The sequence below is a fragment of the Propithecus coquereli genome, unplaced genomic scaffold, assembly GCF_000956105.1.
Source record: "Propithecus coquereli isolate 6110/MARCELLA unplaced genomic scaffold, Pcoq_1.0 Scaffold469, whole genome shotgun sequence".
NCBI classification, from domain to species: domain Eukaryota; kingdom Metazoa; phylum Chordata; class Mammalia; order Primates; family Indriidae; genus Propithecus; species Propithecus coquereli.
Genome location: NW_012150496.1, coordinates 534,222 through 561,105, shown reverse-complemented (window position 1 = coordinate 561,105; position 26,884 = coordinate 534,222). Strand labels below are relative to the sequence as shown.

Genomic DNA, 26,884 nt, shown 5'->3' with positions numbered 1-26,884 from the left:
CGGGGTTCCCCGCTGAGGGTGCCATGCCCCTCCCTGCCGACTTGCTCGCCAAAGTGTCTGCAGAGGCCCCAGCCTCGGAGCCCGGCAGGCCCGGTGCGGGGCCGACGGCAGAAGAGCAGGACTCGGCCCCCGAGTTCACGTTCCACGTGGAAATCAAAGCCAACGTGCAGAAGGAGCAGGTGCGCTCGGAGCTGGATTTGGAAAGGGCTGCGTTTCCAGGGGCCCCCGGAGAGGAGCTAGAGGCCCAGGGCCCCCCTTCGGGAGACGACACGAAAGAGGCTGACCTTCCAGAACCATCTGAAAAACGGCCTGCTGCTGGCCTGCGGGGGAAGCCGGTCAGCCGGGTCCCTCAGCTCAAAGGTCTGTGTCTTGAGCTCCCTCGCCCCTTCCCTGGGGATCTCCTGCGCCACCCAGGCTGCGGGCACTGCCGCTGAGCTTCCTCCTGACTCCTGCTGCTTCCGAGGTTCCGAGGACGCCACTAAACCGACACCTGGGCACGCTGCTCCCTCCCTCGGCCTCTCCTGTGGCTCAGGCTCTGGCAGCACGTGTCCCCTCACGCTTGCCTGCCACTTTGCATGTCACCAGCACCCCCACCCGGTGCTCCCTGCCCTGTTCAGTTCTCTGGCCTCTGGGTTTATCCACAGCAGCCCGTCTGCCCACAGGAGGCTGGGGGGCACTCCACAGAGAGGATAACAGCGGCCCCGTGTCTGAGTGTTTATTATGTGCCTTAAATTCATTGTCTAGAACCCTCCAACACTCCCAAGCAGGCATGATTAGCCCCACTTTGCAGATGAGGAAATTGATGCTCACAGAGGTAAAATAACTTGTAAGGGACGGAGCCAGGTTCAGAATGCAGGGAGGGCCCTCTGCGAGGCACGCCCTTCCCACACCCCACGGCGCCTGGGCGTGCACTCCCAGCGCAGAGATGCGGAGGCGCACGCAGCAGGCGACACAGCATCTGGAGCTGCCCAAGAGCCCACGCCGAGCCTTTGGCCCAACACCCCTGCCCCACCCCGAGAGCCTGAGCCAACAAAACCTTCCTGGTCCAAAGTGCCTCCCCCTGAGCAGGGAAGGACGGGGTCCCTATGCTGGTATCACAGGGAGCCCAGCTGGGCCCCATCCTGAGCCCTTGGGAGCAGCACGGGAGGCCTCCTAGCCACAAGGCAGGTTCGTTCGTAGGTCCGGGACCCTTAGCATTTTAGAATTACTTGTAGGGCCCAGAAATTGATGCTACTTAACCTCACAGTTGCAAACATCTGTTAAATTTTGATTAGATTCTACTTATAGAGAAAACTTTGAAACGTAGATATAAAGGAACCTGTGTTTAAAATTTAAGACAGGAAAAAAATATCCTATATCCTATTTTGAATTCCAGAACATTAGGGGACAAATAACCGTGACTTGAGAGTTTGCTACAATGTTTCCTGAAACGATGTTTTATTGAGTACTGGTCCACCAGATGTTAATAGGTGTGTCCAGGGGAAAAAAGAGTTCCACTGTCCAATGGGTTTGGAAAAAAACAGGCTAGACAAAGTTTAGGTTTTCTGCTGCATGCAGGACTTGTCAGAGCCTTTAATGTATTAACGCATATCGTGACTCTCTGAGAAGGTAACATAGAGTGGATTTCCCAAATTTATTTGATCCCCCCTGCTAACATCCCCTGGAAGAGGGACCGTCCAGTACTACCCCAACTTGGGAAATGCTGATGTAGTAGATGCTTTTGTTGTGGCATGGACGATGCTGGTTGATTTGGGCAAAGGAAGGAACATGTGAGTCACGTCCACCTGGGGCTCTTATTAAAATGCAGGTTCCTGGGTGCCACGTTAGGCTTATGACCCAGCCATGGGGTGGGCCCAGGAGTCTATATTTTAGCAACCTCTCCAGGTGATCAGCTGCACGGTAAAGTTGGAAACCTCTGGCCTGGGTCGTCAATGCTGGTCCCTCTAGAAATCCAGTCTGTAGCCAGTGAGAAGCTCCAAAGGGCCCCATTGTCCTTGGGGCAGGGGGAATGTGGTCCTGAAACCAAAGAATAAAATCTGTAGTCAGTTTTCAATGATGACTGTCAACAGAGGGGAAAGGATGAGTTAGAGGTGACGCTGGCAGACGGCTCACTGAGGGGTGTGGCTTCCTAAACACAGAAGCCAGTGTCATCGTGGGATATTTGACGGTATCTAGTTGTGTAGCTAATTTGGGGAAACGGCAGGGATAGTGCCCTTCAGAGGCCTGTGGGTGATCAGAAGCCCACGGGGCTGGCTCAGGACTGGCTGGGCTTGCCTGGGAGCAGCTGGGACTGGTGGCTGATGCCCCATTGGTGAGGGGCAGGTTCTGGGGATGCACCCAGCAACTAGGGGACAAAGACATCCCTGCCAGGCTCTCTCCTATTCTGGGGCAGATGACCAGGAATGGGGGTGGGGTGGTCAGCACAAGATGGCCAAGAGGGTGGGCATCAGGACCACTGGCAGACTGGCCCCACGTGGCAGGGGAATCGGAGGGGGGTCCAGTCAGTCCCCGGCGCCCGGGATGGTGAGCAGGAACCTCACAGGAAACCGAGGCCCGCCTGGCCACAGGGTAGACAGCTCGCCCACCCTGACCCTTGGATTTTGCAGGAGGCCAGGCCTGGCTGAGCTAACCCCATCCGTGGCGTGGGGCTGACCCTGGCAGAGCCCCAGAAGGAGCCTATGGGTGGGGGAGGCCGCACTGTCCTCCTCCCTTAGACAGCCTCTGTGCCGGTGTGGACCCGTGACAGTCTCCGCTGCGTCCCTTCTGCATGGCCCCACCCCCGGCCAGCCCGCTGCCCCCTCTTGCCAGGTTGTTCCGAGCAATGACCCCGTGTGCTGTGTTTGTACTAACAGTGGGTGACCTAGCAGGTTCAAAGGGGAAGAAAACCCTCGGGGTTTCCACCAGACCCAACTGAATGAAACGTGGACTGATCCCGGAGAAACCGGCCTAACCTCGGGGGCTCCTCTCGTGCACCGTGGAAAGGGGTGTGACTCACATTCTCATTTTCTGTTTTATCAGCTCGCATGGTCAGTAAAGGCAAAGATGGGACTGGAAGCGATGACAAAAAAGCCAAGGTAAGCGGACGGTGCCAGTCAAGCTCATGGAGCAGCTGCGCTCTCTGCGCGATGTGTGAGCTCATTCCCGCGTGTGACTCGGACAGCGTGTGTCGCCAGTGTCCACAGCTGTCATGTAAAGTGCTTTGTGTTTTTGTGCAGTCAAAAGTCCGGCATTTATCTGTTGTGATACTTAATGCCGGGGAAGGGCAACAGGTTAATGAATTAATGCTCCTAATTGCAAGTTCCTTAGCATAGTTTAAGTGACACTCTGGGCCTGGAGTCCCAGCTGCTCAGGGGGCTGAGGCAGGAGGATCACTTGAGCCCAGGAGTTTGAGGTTGCTGTGAGCTGTGATCCTGCCATCGTACTCTAGCCTGGGTGACAGAGCATGACTGTCTCAAAAAAAAAAAAAAAAAAAAATGGCACCCTGACAGTAAATGAAGGAATGTTGGAAAACCCAAGGACAGTGAAGGACGCAGCCTGCTCACCACAGAAATGCAGCCAGACCTTCCCTGTCCCCATCGTTCCATTTCACCCGAGTTTACTCCCTCGGTGACTTTGCATCTTGGAAAATGCTCCGTAACTGTACAGCCGTGTTTTTCCTGGAAAATCCCAGTGTGGCCCTAGATGAGACCCATTTTTCTTAAAGGTAGCTCATATTTCCAATATAAATTCTGTCGGAAACACCTGTATTTTAATCAGTACTGGAGCACCGAGGGGTCTCCAGATGCAGCCGTAGCTGTGTGTGTCAGTGGCGTGTCGGCCACTCCCGGAAGTGCCTGCCCCGTGCAGAGTCAGGGCTCGCCAGCCGTCACTAAGTCATTGCCCCGCGAGGCAGCCGGGGGTCCTGTGGGGGCTGGGGGGGGTCTGCCCTGGATGCCTGAAGCGGTGGTGACGCTCGTCAATCCTGATGCACGTGTAGTGCAGGGGCAGGGAGTACCGGCCTCGTCATGCGTTCGTTCATTCATTCATTCACTCAGCACACGCGGGTACGACATCCCTGCCCTGGAGTTGCTCACAGCGAGGTAAGGGGTCAGCTCTGTTACCCGCCTTGGCCAGGTGGAGAGGGGCCTCGCACAGCGAGGGAAGAGCAGTCGCCACCACTCAGCCCCAGCTTTTCATCCTTGTCACCAGCCCAGAGCCACAGCCTGTGTCCCTCCCCTCTCACTGCGGCCCCATCTCTTGGGCTCTCCTCACCGAGGCTGGCCCCAGACAGGGTCTCAGCCGCCTCCATGAGGAATTCGAGAGCAGTGAGGAGACACTCCCAAGAAGCACAGTGACGTCTTGGTCAGGACCCGGCTCCATGGCTCCGCCTCCCTCCCAGAACGCCCCTAGGCTCAGCCTCTTCTTCCGGTCAAAGTTCCCCAGAGGCAGTTAGGACAAATCATGGGTGTCAGCCACCACCCTTCCAGTGACCTTGCCCAAGGGGACAGCTCCCTCCCTGAGAGCCTCCAGCCACGTGGACACCTGTCCCCAGGCTCTCTCCTTATATGGAACCTGTTCAGAAGTTAACATTGGCCAGATCGGGATTCGCCAGATAGTGTTAATGTTAGTTTCATTTCAGAGTTTACCCAGAAGGTACGTGTGCGTGTGTGTGTGTGTGTGTGTGTGTGTGTGTGTGTGTGCATGTGTGTGTGTGTGTAACCTCAGTTGTGCCAGACAGAATCTTCAAGACTTGGGGCAGGCACCACCCTCATTTCAGCATTATTCTACCAGAGTGGTGGAAGGGGACCCAGGTCGGGCAGGCAGCAGCTCTCACCTGAACTTGAGTAGAAAGTGGGGCACTTCTGACGCATGTCACATTGGGGACACTTTCTTGAGAAACATCCCAAGACTCAGGTACCTTGGTGATCTCCTTCGATGTATCCATATGAAGCACCTTTAACCCAGTGGTCTCCAATGTCAGGGACACAGGAAGATCCACTGGGCTGGAGAAGGAACATACTAGAACTTCTATTCGTTTTCATCTTCTCTTTTACAAGTTCTGCCGTATGTGAGTTCAGTCCCGTACACCATGTTATAGTATGTGCATTTGGCGGGTGAATACCTGTGAGCAGGGAGCACAGCCCCATTCCTGTCCCCACTGATCGGGAGGGCTGATGAGGGTATGTCATCCGAACAGCGTGGAGGTCCCTGCTTTAAACCGCTACTGCCTTATTTATTTTTAGTTACTGTCCTTTTTTTCAGTTTGTTTCCCTACCTCATGTGCTGACTTTTATTTTGATTTTATTTATGTTTATGTTTAAGACATCCACACCTTCCTCTGCTAAAACCCTGAAAAGTAGGCCTTGCCTTAGCCCCAAACGCCCCACTCCTGGTAGCTCAGACCCTCTGATCCAACCCTCCAGCCCTGCCGTGTGCCCAGAGCCACCTTCTGCTCCTAAACACGTCTCTTCTGTCACTCCCCGAACTGGCGGTTCTGGAGCAAAGGAGATGAAACTCAAGGTAAGGAAACCACCTTTGCAAAGACCCAGGCTGCTCTACTGTGGTTTGCAAATATTTGTGCTTTTAGCCTCAAAGACCTTTCTTCATGGGAGCGCGGACTTAGAGGCGCCGTGTAGAATGGCCAGGGTTCTGGGTGAGGAGGGGAAGGGGGCTCAGAGCCATGCCTCTCAGCACCCCTTAAGGCACCCAATGGGACCCTGGTTTGAAAATCGCCACTCCAGTTGGGTTCCCTTGTGCATTCCTGACTTCGATGACCAGGAGTGCTTCCAGGTTGCACTCGCCTGGGCTGGACGGTGTCACCAGGCAGCAACACCTGTCCCCCCAGCTCACACCTCCTGCACCATCTTGTGGTCCTTGGTTAATGTCGGTTTCTTTTCTGAGTCTGTGTTACGTCTAAAGGTCGTCTCCTGGGTGAGCAGTCCCAGGCACTGCCCACACTCAGCGGACTGCCGCGCCGGCAGTTGCTCCCGCCCTCCGGGCGGCTTGTTAGCGGGTGCTCGTGTTCACTGCCAAGGGCTCTTAGCACACATGGGCAGCTACCGAGACCTGGGTTACTCAAGGGTTTGGGGAGAGAACAAAAGAATGCGACCTAGCTCTGTTTAACGTTCCTTGGTCAGGTTTTCAACAAACAGTGCCTCCAAGGGCCTCTGATGAAACCAACCACCATCCGTCAAATAAATTCATAATTAGAGTCAGAAAATGGGGGTCCACATAGGTGTGGTCCACTCATGTCCTGCATGTTGGTCGACACCGAGTGGACAGTGCCCCTGACCGTTGCTGTGAGCTCTGTTGTCTTTTTATAAAATACGTTAGCACGACTCATGCGGACAACTCATGCGCACAATTCCTCGGGGAGGAGATGGTCACGGGACACTTGGCGTTTGGGCGAGGCCGTGGGTTTCTGTGCCCGCAAACCCTTGCAGTTGTAGAAGACGTTCGTTGCATCTGGGAGGCAAAGAGTCCCCCCCAGCCTCAGCCTCACTTTGGGTCAAGGTAGTGGATGGGGCTGGCGTTGACCTCGGTGACAGTAACTTTTCCCAGTAATAAAAACCAGTCTGCCCTGATTGTTCACAGGGGGCTGATGGTAAAACGAAGATCTCCACACCCCGGGGAGCGGCCCCTCCGGGCCAGAAAGGGGCCAACGCCACCAGGATTCCAGCAAAAACCCCGCCCGCCCCAAAGACACCGCCCGGCTCTGGTAAGAAGACTGTGCCCTTGAATCTTAGTCACAGGAGCCCCCTACAGGCGCAGGGTCGCCCCAGGCGGCCCGACATCGACAGCCCTGGTTCCGGGGCGTTGCCTCGCAGTGAACTGGGCAGTGCGGTGCTCACTTCCTTCCTAAACCTTTTGATTTCTGAGGCGGAGATCGAATCCCCACTTTGTGTCAGTGAAGAAACTGAGGTTCTGAGAGTTTGCTTGACGCAGTCTAACTGGCTCGTTTTAAGCAGGAGGAACATGTAGTCATGTGACTAATAAGTGGCAGGTAAGGGGCTTCTCCAAGCTTTTCTGGCCCCAAGGCCGGGGCTCCAGGGAGGCAGCTCCCGTGCAGGTGTTTCAGTCCCAGGTGAGACGCGTGGCGCTGCCTCCCTGGAGACAGAGCAGCAGCCCGGGCAGGTCCCCGTGGGTGACCTTACACAGGGCTCGGCCCCTGGGCAGCTTAACTAGCCGGGGTTCTAGGAATCCTCTGGCCAAACCCGAGGGTCTTGGCTGGGCCGTCACACGCCGTGCCCATTCCCTGGGCTCCTGTGCGTAACACCCTGTCGGTTCTGATACCTGGCGAGGCTTCAGTCGAGCTACTTTGCATCCAGTGGTGCCATGGAGAACGGTCGCCCTCTTTGGGCACTAGGGACAGCCTGGCTGAGAACGTCCCCTCTCTCACTGCCCTGGTGACCCGTTCCAGGCAGCTGGGTTTAGATTCTGCACAACTCAGGGGGCGTCTAGGCTGCCTGTGCTCCCCTAGTGGGCCCTGTGGCCCTTGCTGTGGGCGGTGGCCGAAGCCTGGCCTGCGTCTTGGCGATGCTGCTTCTCCTCGTCCGCAGGGGGCCTCGCAGAGCCTGCCTGCCACCTGCTGCGTGTTTTTGCGGTGGCATTTCACCCACGTGTGTGGCGGGGTGGCACCTGCAAGGACGGCCGACTGGTTTTGTTTTCTCACCCTGTATTTTCTTCCCTGGTGCTTTTCGCACATTCGTATGATCTAAGGGTTATTAACAGGATTTTGATTGCATTTTATATACGGGTTGGATCCTGCCTTTCTTTCGCTTAACATTACTCCAGTTGACTCATACTTTTTAACAACCTGAAATGAGGACGTGCATATCTCTTTGGGTCTTACCTGCTCCCAGGTGGCTGCCTGCAGGTGGACGGGTCCTCCCCGCTGGGTCCCGTTAGCCTTATTTCCTCGCTAGAACAGGCCCTGCTCCCGGAACCGTCCCCCGCCTCCCTCTCCCGCGCTCGATGGCCTGCCGGGGCGTGCCGCGTGCAGATGTCACCAAGGCCCGTTTAAGCCTGGTTATAATGAGGCCTTCTGTGGATTTTTCTTTTTAAGCTACGAAGCAAGTGCAGAGAAAACCACCCCCTGCAGGGGCAAAATCTGCGCGAGGTAATTCTGAGCCCGCCTCACCTGGGGGCGGCCTCCCTCCGCGCGTGGCTGGTCGGGGCTTCCGTCTCTAGAGCTGGGAGGATGTGCTCCCGAAACGCAGGTGTCATGCGCTGGGCCTGCCGACAGAACAGGCCGAACTCCGGTTTCTCTTCTTGTGTGTGGTTTGCGCAAATGGTCTGCGTGACGCACTTTCTAACCTGCGTGTTCTCGCTTACTCCGGGGTCACGGGCACGGCCAAGGGCTGTGGGGGTCGGGCAGGGGGGCACGTGGCTCGAGGTATTTGGGAGTATTTGGAGGTGCTGGGGGTTTGGACCGTCCCCAACCACGGTGTGAAATTCCCACTGGCCTTTATGAGACGCCCACCGTGTGAGCACCAGATGCCACACTGGCCGCTACCTGTTCCGACATCCAGTCTCCAAACACAGGCTCGGGGAGCATAAGTGACTTGCCCAAAGTCACTCTGTAAGTAAGAGGCGCTGAAAGGGTTTGAGCCGCCAGAGAGGCAGGAGCGGGAGGGCTGAGGAGGCAGAGGGGCTGAGCCCCGTCTGTTGCTTCCTTACGTGGAAAGGAGAAAAGGCTTCGTTTGTCCTGTTGCCACAGAGCTTGACCACTTTAGGGACGTCCGAGACATGGAAATTCAAACTCTAAAAACGGGTGCTAACTCTTTACAAGTTGCAAGCTGGGTGCTCAGCGCTGGGGGGAGCCACGTAGCACATTGGCACCCGTGAGCTGGGGGTTCTCAGACTTCAGGCTGCTCAGAGACCCCTAGGGAGCTCGAGAGAAAGCAGCCTTGCAGGCCCCACCCCTAGAGATTCTGCTGCATTAGCGCCAGATGGGGCCCAGAAATCTGCATTTCACAAGTCCCACTTCCTCCAGATTCTGCCGCAGGGGTCTGTGGGCCCAGCTTTGAGAAGCGCCGGTCCAGGAGCAGACAGAATAGTGAACTGCTGGATGTGCTGGGCGCCTGGGAAGTGCAGGAACGGGAGCAAGTGTGGGGGAGAGGGACGGCCAGAGGAGGGAGGGACAGAGTCTGCTGGGAGAGGAGGGGACAGGGCAGCTGCCTTCCTGGCGGTGCTCGGTGCTCGGAGAGGTGCAGGCGCGTGGGTATTTGCTGTGCGCGGTAGGCAGGGAGGGACGTTCTTGGGGAGGGAACAGCCAGGCAGGGCGCAGCGGCACAAAGCGGCGCGGCTTGTCTGGAAAGCTGGCGACCCGTAGACATGAGCCCAGGCTCCACAGAGGAGTCAGGGAGGGTGGGCAGAGCCCTGAACTTCATTCGCCCTGTGAAGAAAGGGTCAGATGGGCCCAGGCTTGAGGGTGGCAGCTGCGTGCTGTCACTGCGTCACCCTTATTCAGGGTAAAGGCCCTGCAGAGTTGCACTAGAGTTTGCGAAGCATCTTCACACACGCTGTGGCTGGAGCCTCCCTCGCAGGCATTATAATTATTAATATTTCCATTTTCAAGTTGAGGCCTCTGAGCTCAGAGAGGGGAAGTGACTTTTCTGAGACCACACAGCTAGTTGGAGCCCATCTCTTAACCCAGGAGTTGGTCCCCTCTCCGGGAGGGGGTGTTGGGTGGTCCTTTGACAGCCACTCTGTTGCTTTCTGGAGAAATGGGGTGTCTGGCCCTAGGTGACCAGGGAGAAGGTGCTTCTCCAGAGTGGGGCTCAGGGCTTCCTCCTGCTGGTGTGGCCGAGCGTTCGAGCTCGTTCGCACCTGCCCAACCCAGCCGCGAGCCTGGGAAAGGACCCCCGGGACAGGCAGCCGCCAGGGCCTTTTCTAAACACTGCCCCCACCACCACCTGAGTCCTGGCTTCACTCCCTTGCTTCCTTCCCAGGTGAACCTGCCAAATCTGGGGACCGCAGCGGCTACAGCAGCCCCGGCTCCCCGGGCACTCCTGGCAGCCGCTCCCGCACCCCGTCCCTGCCGACACCGCCCACCCGGGAGCCCAAGAAGGTGGCAGTGGTCCGCACTCCACCCAAGTCACCGTCTTCCGCCAAGAGCCGCCTGCAGACGGCCCCCGTGCCCATGCCGGACCTGAAGAACGTCAGGTCCAAGATCGGCTCTACCGAAAACCTGAAGCACCAGCCAGGAGGCGGGAAGGTAAGCGCGTGTGCAGAGGCCGACGCGCTGGAGGGTGCGGCCCCCCGACCCCGGACTGGGCTCCCCCCTCACCCAGCACCCAGCACCCCCAGACCTCTCCAAGGAAGGAGGCTCAGGGTGTACGTGGTTCAGTCCTTTGTCGGGTCACCCCCACGCTGTGAGGGCCCTGCTCAGGGAGAGAAGGTCCCTGCTGATGGGACAGAGATGGCAGGGCTGTGTCTCCAGGGCCTGCGGCTCTCGGCGTGGGGGCACTACCCCGGTTCCCCGCCTGCCTCGTGCTTAGAGTGTGACACAGTCTGTAGGTGACATCTCTGGCGTCTGCTGGGCAACTGCTCAGGTTAGGTTTCTCTTGAATGCTCAGTTCTGGGGAAATTCGAGGATTGCATTTTGATCGGGTGGTTTTTCTGGGGGCGAGTGGGCGCTCGTGATGTCCTTGGGCTCCCTGAAGGTGGAGCAGCACAGGCTCCCGAGGGCCAGAGGCGGCCCGGGCCACCCCCTGTTGTCCCTGCGCCCCTCGTCTGAGGTCGTTAGGGCTGGCACGCGAAGCACCACGGTTACACAGCGGAAATTTATTCCTCACAGTTCCGGAGGCTCCAACTCTGACATCAAGGTGTCGGCAGGTGACGAGCAGGCGGCCACCTCCTCCCTGTCATATGGTCTTTACTCTGAGCAGGCTCCTGGTGTCTCTCTGTGTCCTGATCTCTTCTCCTTATAAGGACACAGATCCTGTAGGATCGGGGCCCACCCTAATGACCTCATTTTAACTTAGTCACCTCTTTGGAGGCCCTGTCTCCAAACGGAGTCACACTCCAAGGCACTAGGGGCTGAGAGGGGCAGAGAAGGGAGATGAAGAGGCGCTGTGGGGGGCAGGGGGCGGGGCTCTGCTCTGGAGGTTACAGACGTGCTGGGCCTTTGGGCCCGGGCTGTTTGAGGACACTGAACCCTGAGCCAACATTTTCCTGTTGGTTGGGACAGCTGGCCTCCCCCCAGCGGGAGCCCTCTGCGCTGTTGAATCACTCTTGGTGGGAGCCTGGGTCCCTGCTCGGGCAGGGTGGCCATCGGGCCACGTGGGCCCTGACCTCGAACCCTGTACTTTGCTTTCTGTGGAGCCTCCCGGGGCCTCTCCAGTCCTCAGGGACCCAGGCAACCTCTCAGGGTCAAAGAACCCGGAGGGTCCCGAGCCCCTTGCTCCAGGCCAGAGGCTGGTTTTAGGTAGAGCTCCGGTCTCGATGCAGGTCTTTGGACCTCCCGGGTTGGTCCTGGGCCACGTGAGCTCCCGCTGCGGCACGCGCCTGGGTTCCCCTGCGCAGATGCCCACCTCCTCCAGAAGGGACGCTAGGGTCGCTGCTCTGGGTGTTGGCTTGAAGTTGACCCCTCTGTGAGGCTGTGGGGAGCCCCAGGGAGAGGGGTTCCCTGGCAGCAGCGGGAGGTTTTCACCTGGTGTTCTCCACCCCTGCCTTGGCGCTTGGAGTGTCTTGGGTGTGCCCCATTTTCACAGCGCATTGTGACCATGTGCCCTCATTTCGATAAATGAAAAACTAAACTCTCCGTGGCCAGTTCACCATCAAGGAGACTGTGTGGCTGTGACCAGCAGGGTCACAGTGACTCATCACAGCAAGAAAATGGCGACCACCCACTCTCCCCCAGCCCGCGGCGCTGCTCCCACTGACCCGCGCTTCAGTGCAGGAACCGGGCCCCACCCGGATCGAGCGTGCGGTGCAGTGCTGCGGCCGCGGGAGGTGGAAACGCGCGCTCAGGCCGGACAGGGCGCCCGCTCGGCGAGCACCCTGAGTGCCCCACGCGCCAGGCCCCACACAGAGATCGGGGAGACGCGGCTGTGCCCCAGAGTACCCCCCAATCAAGGAAAGGACAGATGGTGACTCACCCGTGGCCGTAGGGACAAGCGAAAGCTCCCTGGAACGCAGGACGGAGGGGAGGAGAGAGCCTCCTTCTGTCTCCCTCCCCATGCAAATATCCCTAGATAAACAAAAGGTCCTGCCTCTCCCTGCTCGGGATGTGTGTAGCTTCCAAAGGTTCACTGGGTGCCCCTCCGTTGCCGGGTCAGGGGCCTCCGGGAGGAACTCGCAGCTGTGGGAAGCCGCCCCGAACTGCCACCACGGGCTCCGTGTCCCGACTTCCCAGGGCTCATTCACTGCTCAGAAGCCACCTGCGGAAGCTCCAGCTCAGGACCACTGTGACCGTCATTCTCCAGGGCACTGGGCCTTGGCGCTGCTTGGGGACCTCGCCAGGCCCTGCTGGCCCTTCCCGCCCTCTCCCCCACGACCCACCCGCGTCCCGCAGCGTCCTGCTACGGCCACCCAGACGGCAGTCCAGACACAGCCAGGGTCTTCCCACGACGTCCCGTGATTGGCAGCATCTGCAAGGCACTGTGACCTGAGGCACACACGTCACCCCTCCCACATCCTGGCCACCACCAGGATCGCTTGCCGGCCTCTGCCCCGGCTCAGTCCCTTCTGCTCTCGCCACCCCGGTTCTTGCCTCCAGATTCTTGCTGCATCTCTGGAATCTTCTCTGCCCCCATCAGAGCCCTAGTGCTGGACCTTGGCCCCACCAGGACTCTGCCCGGCGACCTCCCCTTCCTCAGAGGAATCTGCTGCTTCCCCTCCAGGCTTCGCCCCCTTCCCCACACCGGCCCTGGTTCCTGCCGCGTCCCACTGGGGCGCTTCGCTCACTCCCTCCTCGCTGATCTCATCTGCCTGGAATGGCCTTGCCTCCTTGTCGCTTCCCGTCCCTCAAGCCCAGTTTCAGATGCCGTCTCCTTTAAGAAGCGTTCCTGGATTTCCCTTTTCCGCACAGCTGAGAGAGCCCCGACCGCAGAGAACATGTGTCCGTCTCTCCCCAGCCTGGGCCACAGCTGAGGGTGAGGCCGACCCTCATGCATCTTTGCAGCCCCCGCCAGGCTGTGCGGCGGCGAAGCCCCCCTTGAACGCCGGGTTAACTCTGCACCTGTGTGAGTGGCTGATTCAGGTCGCCAGAAACAGAGCCCTGAGTTTGGCACTGGGGTGGCTCCCCTGGCAGCCCTGAGTTCCTCTGAAGCTGCCTTGCAAGGGGTAGGCCCGGGTGCTTGCAGCTCTGCTGAGAGCAGCAGACAGGAACTTTCCATCGATGGCCCCTTTCAGGGCCAGACCTGCCCCCAGGGACCTGGGCCCGAGGGCTGCCCTGCCCACATCTGGGAGGGGAGAGGAGTTGGGTGATTTGATGCCAAGAGTGGCAAGGGACAAAGGTGCCCCCAGGTTAGGACTTGGCCACACTGGGTAGAGATGGCACGTCCAGATCTCCCGAAGGGGTGACTTTCCTTGGGCTATCTGGGGAGACGAAGCGTGGACAAGTTGCAGAGGACATAGTCACAGCCTTCCTGAAATGCCACGAAAGCCTAAGAGACTGTCTGAAATGAACACAAGCTCAACCATAAGAACAACCAACACGTTAATCTCCAGGAAAATGAAAAGAAAAAAAGGCACATGGGGTCCGTGGATAAGGCCTTTAAAGTGCGCTGTTGGAAGGTCTCGTGCCTCCTCCTTCTGGTCTGGACTGAAGGTTCCAGAAGGTTGCACTGAGATCTTTGGGTCCCCGTGGCCTCACTGATTGCCCAGCATCCAGTAAGTACTCAATAAATGTTTGCTCTGCTACAAGGCGGGCAAAGCTGTAGGAGTCTGAAGAATAACTCAGCCTCTGGAATAGACGCCCCCGCTGAAGGGGGAAGAGCGGGAGGCCAGTCTTGTGCATGAACCTGCGGGGGCTGACAGCCTCGGGATGTCGATGTGAATCATTGGCTGGAAAAAACATAAAATGTCGGTTTTCTCTATGTACTTTCTGTTTTCATGATTTGCTGCAGTGAACATGTATTGCTTTAAGAGTCCAAAACGGAGTTATTTTTTAAGGAAAATGCAGATCATCAGTTGGCCACACTGGAGAACAAGCTGGGTCAACTAACTGTGGGGATTTCAGGGAAGGAGGAGCCCAAGCTAGGCAGGGAGCCCAGAGAGCAGCCCTGACCCTAACCCTAACCACCACCTTAACCCTGACCCTGACCCCAACCCTGACCATGACCCTAAACATGACACCCCGACCCTAACCCTAAGCCTGACCCTAACCCTGACCCTGACCACAACCCTAACCCTGACCCTAATCCCTACCCCACCCGTGAGTTCTGGGCGGCCGTTCTCCATCCTGACTGCAAAAGAGATCTGGGGGAGGGGATTGTTTCCAGCAGCCTAGTGCCCGAGGCGCCCCCAGCCCCACTGTGATCGCGGATGGGCCTGCCCAGGTGTTTCCAGTGTGCAGTCCAGGCTGAGACTCAGTGTCCCTGGATTCTTACCTGCTGACCTCCAGTCTCAACCTCAACTACGGGGCCCCCGTGCACTCTAGATCTCGTGACTGATTTACCTCTTTTGGTCCCAGCTGTCCTGATGTGGAGATTCCATGTGCCTGGCTCCTCAGTCAGCTCAGATCCAACCGGCTAGGCCCTGTGTCCTATGTCCCCCTCCCCAAGTGTGTCCCAGCCCTGTTTGGCGTGTGGGGATGGGGATGGGGTACCCAGACAAAGACAGAGGACCAGCATTTAAAACATGTTTTTAATTATCCCCTGTGAGTGTGACTGATGCAAAATCAGCATCTGCGTATCCCGGTGAGGGTGCAAATCGGTGCAGTCCTTTCACATATAACGAAGAAATGTTCTAGATTGCACGATTTAATTCTACTAAATCAGTGGTCTGTTGAAGGGTCTCATGTCGCCTTCCTCTGGCCTAGACTGAAGGCCTGGCCAGGAGGCCCTGTGGCTTCCCATAGAACCTGACACACACTAAGTGCTGTATGATCTACATTGAGCAAACAAAGAATACCAGAGATTCAGAAAAGCTTTAAGCACAAAAATGAGCATTAAGTTTTATTTACCATCACAAAACAAAACAACACAATAGAACAAGTTAAATGTCTAACAACAGAGAGATAATTAATGGTGATGCCATAGTATAAAATATTACATAGCCATGAAAAATTATCTTTGAAAATAATTTTTTTTTTGAGACAGGGTCTCCCTCTATTTCTAGGCTAGAGAGCAGTGGTGTCATCATAGCTCACAGCAACCTCAAACTCCTGGGCTCAAGCGATCCTCCTGCCTCAGCCTCCCAAGTAGCTGGGACTGCAGGCGCACACCACACCTGACCTAAGAATTTTTATAATTATAAAAAATTGAAAATTATTACATTATTAAAAGAATAACATTGTATAAATCATGTAGCTTATGCCTATTCTCTCTATAAAAAGTAGAAATATAGATGACAAAACATGGCAGTGCCAGTAGTGGCTCAGAGATTGGGAAGGCTTCTCTTTTTCTGTTCTTTCACCTTCCTTCCCAAATTTGCTAAAGTGAAAGCATTTATACTCAGGTAAAAAGTTGTGAGAAATTCAGCTGTAACTGGAGGTGTTAAATAACAGTATATGGTGGTAAAGTAAGAGACAGAAAGTGCATATAATGGGGAAGGGGAAGCTAACCCATAAATGTCAGGAATTCAGCCATCTGACGGGGTTCCCTATTGAGAGTTCAGATCTTAATATTACGCCAATAATCTATTCGGGCCTTAAAGAAAACTATCTATAATGTTGAGAAGGAGAAATTGCCCTTGTTTGTTCTCTAACCACAGCGTAATAAACCAGAACCTCATTGTATAAATATCTCCAACATTACCAGAAATACTTGGAAATTCAAGACTTTTCTGTGTCGTTGCTCATTCAGGGATGGTAGAAAACTGGAACTTGGAGATCTTCGGAGCAAAAGTGAGATGAAACTAGACTCGGAGGCAGCGGGCGTGTGTTCAGGCTGCAGCTTTGAGCACTCGGGAGAGTTCACAACTGGTAGAGGGCGTCCGCACAGAGGGCGGGGCTGCTGTGAGCAGCTGGGCGTCGCCCCAGCAGGACCAGACAGGACAGAGGAAGAGAAGGAAGAGGGGGTGGAGGGCGTCCCCGAAGCCAGGCTCGGCTCAGCTGTCAGTGGGCCGTGGGGGATGAGGGAGGCAGGCTCTGGGCACCTACTGGGCAGGTGGGGACAGTGGAGGAGTGGCTCGCGTGGGGCTCAGGCTGCATGGTCAGGAGAACTGGGGATCCCTCTGGCTGCCAAGGGGGAGGACAGGTGTGCAGGGTCATGGCCAGGAAAGGGCACCGGGGCCCGAGCATGGGGGCGGCCTGGTTGGCTCTGAGTAGATGGAGCTAAAGTTACTTCCCCTGAGGATGTCCAGGCCAGTAGTTTGGATGCAAAGGCCGGAGGCAGGACACAGCCTATCAGAGCTGTGGGGTTGGAGAGCCCTGGGCTGCAATGTTCTAGGCGGCCACCAGATGGCGGCAGAATGCCGCAATCGTGGTCTCCATCCCCGGACTCCACCTGGGTGGCTGGTGCTTGGTTCTGTGTTGTTTTTCTCTCTTTAATTAAATGTGTTTGAGTCTGCTCTTGTTCCCACTCACCTCTGCCCATCTCTCCGATCCATTTCTCTCTCCTTCCACCCCTCTTCATTCCCTCCCCTTCTCATTCACCACTGACCGTTACAGAGAACTGAAGTGTTTTGAAAGTATATTATACTTATCAACAAAATCCCGGTTGTCACTTTTAAAAGTAAAGGTGTAACTGTAATCCCAGGGACTCCAAAGGCCAAGGCAGGAGGATCTCTTGAGCCCATGAGTTCGAGACCAGCCTGGGCAACATAGCGAGACGCCATCTCTTAAAAAAATTTTAAAAAGCCAGGTACAATGGCTCACGCCTGTTATCTCAGCTGCTCGGGAGGCTGAGGCAGGAGGATCGCTTGAGCCCAGGAGTTTGAGGTTGCCGTGAGCTAGGCTGACGCTACGGCACTCTAGCCCGGGCAAAAAGAGTGAGACTCTGTCTCAAAAAAAAAAAAAAAAAATCTTGTGTAAACCAAATCATTTTAAAGAGCTCGAGGCGGTCACTGTTTAAAGGACAGTGTAAATAATTCTAAAAGTGACTCTCCCCTGTTATTTGATCCCTTCTTTGGCCAGTTGACTTGGCAGGACTAGGTTCTCCTGTGTCTGTTCCCAGGCTGAATACCTTGGACTTAAGAGAAGGCTTGTGTGAGCGTCCAGTGCCCACCCCAGGTTAAATTCCCGCTGGACCATTGCACTGGGCCTGGTTAGGCGAAGCCCAGCCCAGCAAGTGCCAGGGACAGGCCCTGCCTGGGGCCAGCCTGGCAGCTTCTGTGGGGTTGGGGAGAGAGTGCCTGGAGGCTTGGGGCCAGGGAGGGGGAGTTAGGCTCTTCGGAGCAGCCTCCAGAGATCTGAACCCAGATTGGGTTTGGGATTGTTTTGGGTCCTCCAGGAAATGGATTAAACCAAGTGGACCCACCCCTAGCACCACCTCACCGCAGCCTCTCCTCTAGGGTCAAAGCCTGACCACAGAAATTTCTCTCCTAACCAGGAGTTCCCCTGATCAAACTTCAGAGCTGGCAAATCATTGTTCTCTCCTCTGATGGGTATTCTCAAGTGTCTCCCCAGGGCCCAGGGGCGATACATGTTACTCCAGCTGAGAAGTTAAGTTTCAGGATTCCAATTTCATAATGCCAACCACTACCCTTTTCTCTTCCTTCTGTAAATCTAAGATTCTATAAAGGGTGTTAACTTAATGTGACAACTAACATTATTTCAGATCTCCTTTGTAAATATCCTTGTGTCTATTGCCAAATCCCACAAAAGCTTTTGGCCTTTTTTGTCGGGTTGGAACAAGAAAAAGCCACATGGAAAAAACATCTCTGTGTGTTGCAGGAACTGTTATTGCTTAATGTCCTTTGATTCATTTGATCAGTTTCTTTTATGGTTTAGTACATAAAACAAATCATTGTCCTTGAAAAACTGCTAAGTTTTCTTCGTCAGATAAGGAGAGCGATGTAACTCATCAGGTTTCCCTTTTTGCCCTGGCTGCCAGGAAGCTCAGAGCTAATTGTAATGATCAGTCTTGTAATTGTCAGTCTCGGTGATCTCCTCTTCTAACATTATTCTTTAAATTTTCTTGTTTTGTTATTGTGAGTGTGTGTTTTCTCATTCTAAGCTGCTCCCATTCCTTTTTAAAAGCAGGTAAATCTGCTTCTGGGACTTACCTGATGAAAAGTAATAAATAAAAAATGATCCCCAAAGATCAGTTCATGCCATCTTCAGATTTTTAAAGGAGTGAATTGATTACAAGACATATGCGGAGGGTGATAGTGACTGTTTGAGGAGCAGCATGAGAAAGCCTGTCCCGCCTTCTTGCCCAGCTCAAGCCTGGGCTGAGGCGCTGCTGCAGTGTCTCCCCGAAGTCACAAGAGAATTTGAATGTTCACCAGGAAGTATTGTTTTTATTTATGAGGCAATAGCCTTGAGGACAGACCAGGAGAAATTTATTGTCACATAGATAGCCCGCAGCTACAGAAACACCCATGTCTGGATTCTTCTGTGGCTTCTTCTGACTTGAGAAAGTCGCTGAACCTCTCTGGGCCTCCAGTGGCCTCCTTGTCCCTAAGGAGGGGGATAGTGGGCAAGAATGGTGACGTGGAATGAGATATTTATCCAACCCTAAAGGAGGGGTGGTTTGTACATTTAAAAACCAGAATAGAGGCCAGGCGCGGTGGCTCACGCCTGTAATCCTAGCACTCTGGGAGGCCGAGGCAGGCGGATCATTCTGAGCTCAGGAGTTCGAGACCAGCCTGAGCAAGAGCGAGACCCCGTCTCTACCAAAAAATGGAAAGAAATTAACTGGACAGCTAAAAATATATGTAGAAAAAATTAGCCAGGCATGGTGGCGCGTGCCTGTGGTCCCAGCTACTCGGGAGGCTGAGACAGGAGGATTGCTTGAGCCCAGGAGTTTGAGGTTGCTGTGAGCTAGGCTGACGCCACCGCACTTGCCCCAGGCAAGAGAGTGAGACTCTGCCTCAAAAAAAAAAAAAAAAAAAAACCAGAATAAAAATTACAAAGGAAGAATTCGAGTATGTAAAAAATGTAAACATTTGTATGTTAGAAAAAAATACACCTACCTGCAAAAAGGGTAAAGGAGCAATTTCAGTAATAATCAGAGAAATGCAGAATAAGCCAACCATGCAGGTTCATTTATTTTGGTCAAAGAAATAAGCAAAAGCATGTTTTAAATACCCCATGCTGGCAGCAACATGGGCAAGTTGGTTTTCTCAAAAGTGCTCACAGGGAACGTTAATCTAACCCTTTTAGAAAGCCATTTGGAGAGCTGTACTGAGAGTTTGTGGAATATTTATAACTTCGCCCCAGAAATTCTATTCCAGGACTCTATGCTATAAAAATCCATAACATGGAAAAAATTCCTTGCAGAAAGATGTTCATAGGAGGCCGTTTGTATTATTTAAAATGGAATCAATACAAATGTTTGATATTAGAGGAACGGTATTTACGAAATGGAACAGGGCACATTATTAAAAATAATGCTCTGATCACTGTAAACCATGGAGAATGCTCAGAATATATTACTTGCTAAAGCAGGACACAAAATTGCATGTTCGCAATAATTCTGTCATTTATATATATATGTATGATGGTAGTTAGGTATAAATGAGACTTCAAGGAAATACAACAAAACACAATAGTGGTTGTGTTAGGGTGGTGAGAAAACTGTTTTATTTTTGTTTTTGCCTTTTTAACCTTTATTTTTCAAAATCATAGTGCTATATTTTCTAATGCAAATACATAGTATTTTTTTAAAGGAACATAAGCGATAATGGAGAGGTGAGTTAGATGTGCGAGTCCCAGGTTTTAGGATCCAGAGCAGTAAAATTAAGAATTAAGGGGAAGAAAACCAGGCTGGGCAGGAAGCTGGGTCCGACCCATGGCCACCGCCGGTGCTGACGGGGCCTCCGGAGCCGCCCCCACCGTCCCCCTGACCCGCATTCTCGAAGGCAGCGACTGAGGTCCCGGTGCCAGAAGCCAAACTGGCCCTGCCGTGTCTTCGCTGGGAACTCCAGCCGGCCACCGTCTGCATCTGCGATGACGATGACGCATAAAGTCTTGCCCTTTCGCAAACACAGAGTTCCTGAGGGGAAGACATCGGTGAGGAAGACATCCCTCTGAACCCTGGCCTCCTGTCCCTTTCGTGGCTTTTCGGCACCCTGGGTAAAAATCCTTGCTTATGGCAGTGGCTCACGCCTGTAATCCTAGCACTCTGGGAGGCCGAGGCGGGTGGATCGCTCAAGGTCAGGAGCTCGAGACCAGCCTGAGCAAGAGCGAGACCCCGTCTCTACTAAAAAATAGAAAGAAATGATCTGGACAACTAAAAATATATGTATAAAAAATTAGCCGGGCATGGTGGTGCATGCCTGTAGTCCCAGCTACTCGGGAGGCTGAGGCAGGAGGATCGCTTGAGCCCAGGAGTTTGAGGTTGCTGTGAGCTAGGCTGACGCCACGGCATTCTAGCCCGGGCAACAGAGCAAGACTCTGTCTCAAAAAAAAAAAAAAAAAAATCCTTCCTCACCAAAACACTGAGAGCCCCACACCTTCTCCCTGATGCCTAGAGAAAGAAGAACCTTCCAGAAATGCAGTCGTCTGGGACCCACCTGGGCCACACGCGCTCACGGGAAAGCTAAGCCAAGCCACATGGGAGCATTCGCTCAGCGTCCTTTACGTGCCTGGTGGGCTCGTGGGTGGCAGGGGGCTGGCGGGTGGAAGGGAGGAGCAGACACTTGCCCCTTCCGCAGGGGGCCGCACAGTCTGTGCTTGTCGTCTCCGTGGGCTTCAGGGATTCTCAAACCCGGCCGTGCGTCACAACCAAGGAACATGTCACAAGCGTAGAGTTGTAAATCAGACTCCCCAAGTTTCCAATTCTAGGACTCCGGTGGGGTCTGGGTTTCCTCCCTTTTTTTCTCCTTAATCTGCAGGTGATCCCGACACCTAACAGACTTGAGAACATGAAGTTCTCTGAGTGTGTCCGGATGGGCTGGGCAGGGTGCGTGAGCAGAGATGCAGGGAGGCTTTTTATTCCTCATTATGAATGTCGCTGAGCACAGCCGTCACTCATCCCGACCTGGGGAACGCTGACCTGCGGTTCCCAGGCCTCTGCAGTGCTCTCTGAGGGACGCCACAGCGCAGTCCTTTTGTAAAGGGAGGCTCTGCTCTGTGACTCCAGTGTCCTCAAAGCACTCAACGATTCTGGAAGATTCTGGAACGCTTTCCAGGCCACCCTCCCTTCTGAACCGATCAGTCCTTCCAGCTCCGCTGGGCTATGACTCGGCCTCTGGGCCTGCACTGCCCTCGCCCTGAAGTCGCACACGCAGACTCGCGCCGAGCGGCTACGTCTGGGCGGGCGGTGTCACTCATCCTTTTTTCTGGCTATCAAAGGTGCAGATAATTAATAAGAAGCTGGATCTTAGCAACGTCCAGTCCAAGTGTGGCTCAAAGGATAATATCAAACACGTCCCAGGAGGTGGCAGTGTGAGTACCTTCACACGTTCCCCGCACCGTGCTGTGGTTGATTTTTTAAGGCGTGGCATGAGTACGTATACTCGTGAGACATTGCACAGAATAAATCCTTCTCCGGCTCCGGATCTAGCCGTGTCCCCAGGCAAATGTAGCCCAGGCTCCCCAAGTCCTCACACTGCCTCGTCCGTAGAAGCCCTTCCCTCCCCATGGCAGGAGGGCTGTTCCCGGCCTGCGCAGGCCACACAGGTAGAATGGGGAAGGGGATGGACCCTCCCTCAAGCCCCTCTCTGGGCAGCTGGGTCCCCAGGGCATGATCCCCACCACGGACTCACGCACCCACTGGAAGTTGGGCTGAAGGTGGTGGCGTCTGAGACCGGGCACCTCCTCCCCTGTCACCTGGGCAGGTTCCTGTCGAGTGGCTCCACTGTGGACAGGTGGCCCGTTTGCTCTGATGAGTGGACATGAAGGTGTTACTGTCCTACCTCAGGCCAAGAGTCCAGTCTCTGCGCAGTTGTGTCTCTTCCACATTGAAGGGAGGAGCCGATTCCGGAGCCCCTCGGCTTCTGTTTAGGACCCGCTCCACCCTCTGGCAGAGGCTGCAATGCAGAGAGCCAAACAGAAGCGTGACAGGTCCCTCTGCCTGGCAGAGAAATACTGCTTTTGGCCCTTTTATGTTTGGTCCTCTCCTAATGTCCCAGGGGACACCGTGCATCCTCAGTGGAGTGTCCCGGTGAGCTCTGGGGCTCAGATCTTCACTCCCCACCTACCCACGTGAGGGGCTCAGCGGCTCCGCATCTTCCTGGCTGGTCCCTGTTCCCGGGCTCCTCTCTCCCTGACACCCTCCTCGCTCTCTCGGTCAGCCCTGGCCATGAGCAAACTTCCGCCACCCTGGGCAACCAGAACTTCGAGATCTTTGAGGCCCACCCCAGGGGGGCCTGGTTTCTGAGAGCAGGCGCCTGGCCAGGGCTGGCAGTGCCCTGTGACTGCCCTGGGCCGCAGGCACCGCCCACATCCCGCCAGAGGGTTTATTCTTGCAATGTGCTGCTGCCTCCTGCCCAAGCACCGTCCTGGCTGCTGCTTCTGAGCCCGCCGTATTCCTGGAGTAGGAGCGCTTGCCCTGCGGCTGCTGCATGGGGCTTTATTAACGCTTCCTCGTCGGTGTCCGCTGCGTGTCTCCTCTGCCCCCTACGCCCCGCTCCCCTGTCCCCCCACCGTGTCTCCTAAGACAGCAGCAGCGTGTGTGCCGCCCCACCCCACCGCCCGGCCTCGTTCCAGGCTCCGTGTGCCGGTTGCGTTTGCAGCCGTTTCAGCGTAGACGCCTGTTCTCTGGCTTCCTCGAAGGCGTTGGCACAGCTGGAGAAGGAAGGCCGTGGGCTTTCTGGTTTAATTCATTCCTGTCTGGGGCCTGGTGGGAGGTTGTGCCGCTGAAGCCATGGGGTCTGGCTCCAGGGGCCGCAGATGGCAGGCGCTAGAGAGCCACGTGGCCCTGTCCCTCTGGTGAGGGGTAGCTGATGCCCAGAGAAGCCGCAGTGCCCAGAACACTCGGGGACTTCCTTGGGGCCTCTGCTGTGTCCTGCACTGTGCTGGCCTTTGGGCCTATGACCTGTCAGAGAGCCACAGGATGTCCCAGGTGGGGCACTGTCCTCTGCCGGAGGCCACCGCTTGTTGGCAGCGGGAGCCTTCCCGGGAAGCCCTTCTCCTGGTGAATGGTTGTGAGGGTCACCTGCTCATTGTCAGCCTCTGGCTCTTGGGGGGCGAGGATCTCCCCCCTCCCCCAGCGAGGTGACATCCCAGCGGGCAGGCCCTGCTCCCCTCCCTGGGACCCCCTGCCTCCTGGCTGGGCTCCAGGCTGCTCTGCAGGGCTGCTCGCCCCCTCCCCGGCCTCCAGGCGCCTGCCCACCAGGCTCCCACCCTCATCCACTCCTTTCCCCAGCCCAGCCCCACCCTTGGTCTCCCTGACAGTGATTTCACCTAGGTCAGAAGGAGGAGGGAATGATGCCTCTGTCCCCGCCCTCCTGGGGACACAGGTCATCATCCTCCCAACACATCATTCCCGCACTGACCCCAAGGGCCAGGCCATCTCTCAGCTCTCCGTCAATAAGCAAACACCAACGTGACTTTAAAATAATTGGGGAATTATCCAGTTTAGACCTAGGTAGAAGACCCTCTTTCTTTCTGTGACCTCAATAAACCCCTCCAAGACTTGAGGCCGTCTCTCTCCTGGGCCACCCTGGGGCAGGGAGCCAACTGGCCTCCACCCCACGAGGTCCCAGCAGAGGGCCCAGGGGTTCTGGAGTGTCAGTCGGTGACCCAGGCCCCTCAGAGCCATGGTTTTGTGGAGACTTGCCTACAGGAGACCCATCTGCCGCTGTGGGGTCCCCACGGGGTGCGCCCTCGGGGAACAGCAGGCTCAGGGGCCGTCATTCCCAAGGGCGCTGAGCCCTGGAGCCCACAGGCCTCCCCGCGAGTGTCCGAGTCCGCCCCAGCCTGGCGAGACATTGTCTGTTGGCCTCTCTGCTGTGCCGCCTGCCCGTCCTGGAGGTTGCTTTGCTCATTTGGAAAAGACCGAAACGTCCAGGACGCCGTGTGCACAGGTGCCAGCTGGCTCCCTCCTCCGAGTCGCTGCGCTGCTCTGGGTCCTGCCTGGTGACCCGACACTGCTCTGGCGGCGGAGCAGGGATCTGCGGAAGCTTCTCCTGCTACCAAGCCCACCTGTCAGTCAGTCCTCACGCAGCCTCTCCTCCTCGAGGCCCGCAGACAGCTCTCCCTTTCCAAAGAGTTCTCAAACGCTGCGATACTAACCAGATCGGCCGCTTCTCTCTCGCGGGATGGGATGGGATGGGATCTGTCAATTTCATGGGATCTGTCAATTTCATGTCAGGAAAGGGAGGGGCTTTTGTACACAGCGCCCTGTTTTCCCCTGAGGATCTTTTGTTCCGCAGGGGTGGAAGACGCTCCGACCCCACGGTTATTTTGCGAAGACCCGGCTCCCTTGGGACAGGATTGGCCGAATTTCCCCACCACATTTTTCCACCCTTCTGGGGTGTGTTCCTCAGGGCAGACGGGAACGACCGTCCAAGCAGGGCCTGGGCTGACGCAGCTGCTTTTCATTGTGTTACACCTGTAATAAAATGATCCCATTTTATTCTCTTTGTCTCTCCATCTGCCCCCCTCCTCTCTCTCTCTCTCTCTCTCTCTCTCTCTGTGTCTCTCTCTCTCTCTCTCTCACACACATATCCTCTCTCGCCTCCAGGTGCAAATAGTCTACAAACCGGTTGACCTGAGCAAGGTGACTTCCAAGTGTGGCTCATTAGGCAACATCCACCATAAACCAGGTAGCCCTTGTGGAAGGCGAGGGTTGGGACAGAAAGGTGCTCGGGTTGGAGGGAGGTAGGGAAGGGGGATGGCAGGGGACAGGGACAGAACTGTCCAGGTGATGCCTTCTGGCCAGCAGGGGTTTGTCAGGTGGACCATCAAGGTGAGGGCTGAGTGTGGAACTTGCTGGGGCCTGGGGGATGTGGCCACCCCAGCTCGCCCCTGAGCAGCGCTGTGCTGGCCAAGACAAGGGGACAAGGGTGGCCAAATGCTGGTCCTAAACCCTAACCCATGGTTCTCCGAGTGGGCTGTACATGGGGCCTCCTGGGCTGGCAGTGCACCTCATCCAGCTCCCGAAGGCCAGCTATGTGTGTGTCCCAGCTTGGTCCCCAGCCAACATAGGGGACACTTTACCAGCCACAGCCTGGGACCCCTGAGCCAGTGCCGTGTCCCTGCTGTGACTGTGTCTACACAGAAAATGATGCTCCCAGAGCCCCCCACGTCACACTGCATAGAAGTCAGTGCGTCCATGCAGCTCCCATAGCGATGGGAAGAGTCCACATCTGTGCTGCCCAGTACGTAGCCACGAGCCACACGCGGCTACTGAGCACTTGAAATGTGGCTAATGCAGTTGAAGAACTGAACCAATTTTATTTAGTTAAAATTTAAGTAGCCACATGCGGCTCGGAGCTACCATATTGGGCAGCACAGGTGTAGATGCTGGCTCCCAACTGGGAGTCCAGAGCACGGACTTCTGCATTAGGCCCTGTCGAGGGCCCGGGTCTTCACCTGAACCATTACTGTGGGAAGAGGCCATCGGGAGCTCAGTCTAGAGCACGTCTCATTATTTTCTGGCTGTCCCGGACACCGTCTCTCCCAGTGAAAACTACCCCGCGACTGGTGCAGCCATCCCAGCACACTGGGAGCCACTTTCTTCACCCGTCCCAAGAAAGGACGTGGGCCATCTCTTCCTCCCATTGGGTCTTCCTCGCTTAGGCACTGCATTAAGGGCCAAGGAGGGAGAAAGGGTCAGGGTCTTTCCTTCTTAGAGTGCATTTTCACATTCAGTTTAATTCCCAGGGCTCGTGGGGTTGTGGTCTACTGGTTGTTGGTATAGAAAGATTTCATTTGTTGGAAACCGACCAATTTAGAATGTAGAATAATTTTTCCTGGACTGAGCTGCCATTTATAATTCGTTTGCAGTATCTCAAGAGGGGGAGTTTTCAGAGTAGATATTTGATGCACACCTTGCTTAGGGAGACGAAGCAAACTGTTCTCAAGCCCTTTGCAAGGACTTAATTGTATCCAAACCGCATGCTAAATGAGGGAGAGTCTTACCTGCTCCTAAAGGCTGGTCCCTACTTGGAATCACTTGCATGGCCCTTGTTCCAGTCCTCATGCAGTCATGAAGGTTCTATCACTGTCCTCCCCGCTTCGGAGCAGTGGCACCTGCCCTGCTTTTTGCTGTGCCCCAGAAGCCCCTGGCACTTTGCTCCGCAGACCTCATTTAACGCATGCTGAGTCCACTAAACCACAGAGGAAGATGGCACAACGCTCTGGTGTGTGTTGTGTTCCAGGAGGTGGCCAGGTGGAAGTAAAATCTGAGAAGCTGGACTTCAAGGATCGAGTCCAGTCGAAGATCGGGTCTCTGGATAACATCACCCACGTCCCCGGAGGAGGGAATAAAAAGGTGAATGAGGCGGGCGGGGCGGAGGCTGCATGTGGATACAGGTGTCAGTCGAGTCGGGCGGACAAAGGCCGGCACAGTTTTCCACAGGGGCAAAGGGGGGGTCCTGCATTGACTGGCTTGACCTGGTTCTCAGCAACATCCAGGACGGTGGGTCTGGCTTAGCTGCCCACCGCCTCACCTGGGAGCTTTAGCAGACTGGTGCCTGGGCCCAGCCTGGGCAGTCTGACTAGCTGGTCTCAGGTGCAGCT

General features: G+C 55.5%; 1 protein-coding gene across 6 annotated transcripts in view; it reads left to right on the top strand.

Moving 5' to 3' along the window:
- Nucleotides 1-26,884, top strand: part of MAPT (microtubule-associated protein tau) — a 53,120-nt gene that overhangs the window by 22,428 nt on the left and 3,808 nt on the right. For 2 of the 6 annotated variants that reach the window (XM_012655248.1, XM_012655247.1), the window contains 5 exons: nt 6,574-6,697; nt 9,933-10,198; nt 21,551-21,643; nt 24,885-24,966; nt 26,524-26,636. In XM_012655248.1, the coding sequence (XP_012510702.1) occupies nt 6,574-6,697; nt 9,933-10,198; nt 21,551-21,643; nt 24,885-24,966; nt 26,524-26,636 (678 nt within the window). Of the gene's footprint in view, nt 1-5,301; nt 5,500-6,573; nt 6,698-8,044; nt 8,099-9,932; nt 10,199-21,550; nt 21,644-24,884; nt 24,967-26,523; nt 26,637-26,884 lie in introns of all 6 variants that reach the window. The other 4 variants (XM_012655250.1, XM_012655249.1, XM_012655245.1 and 1 more) reach the window with 3 other exon arrangements.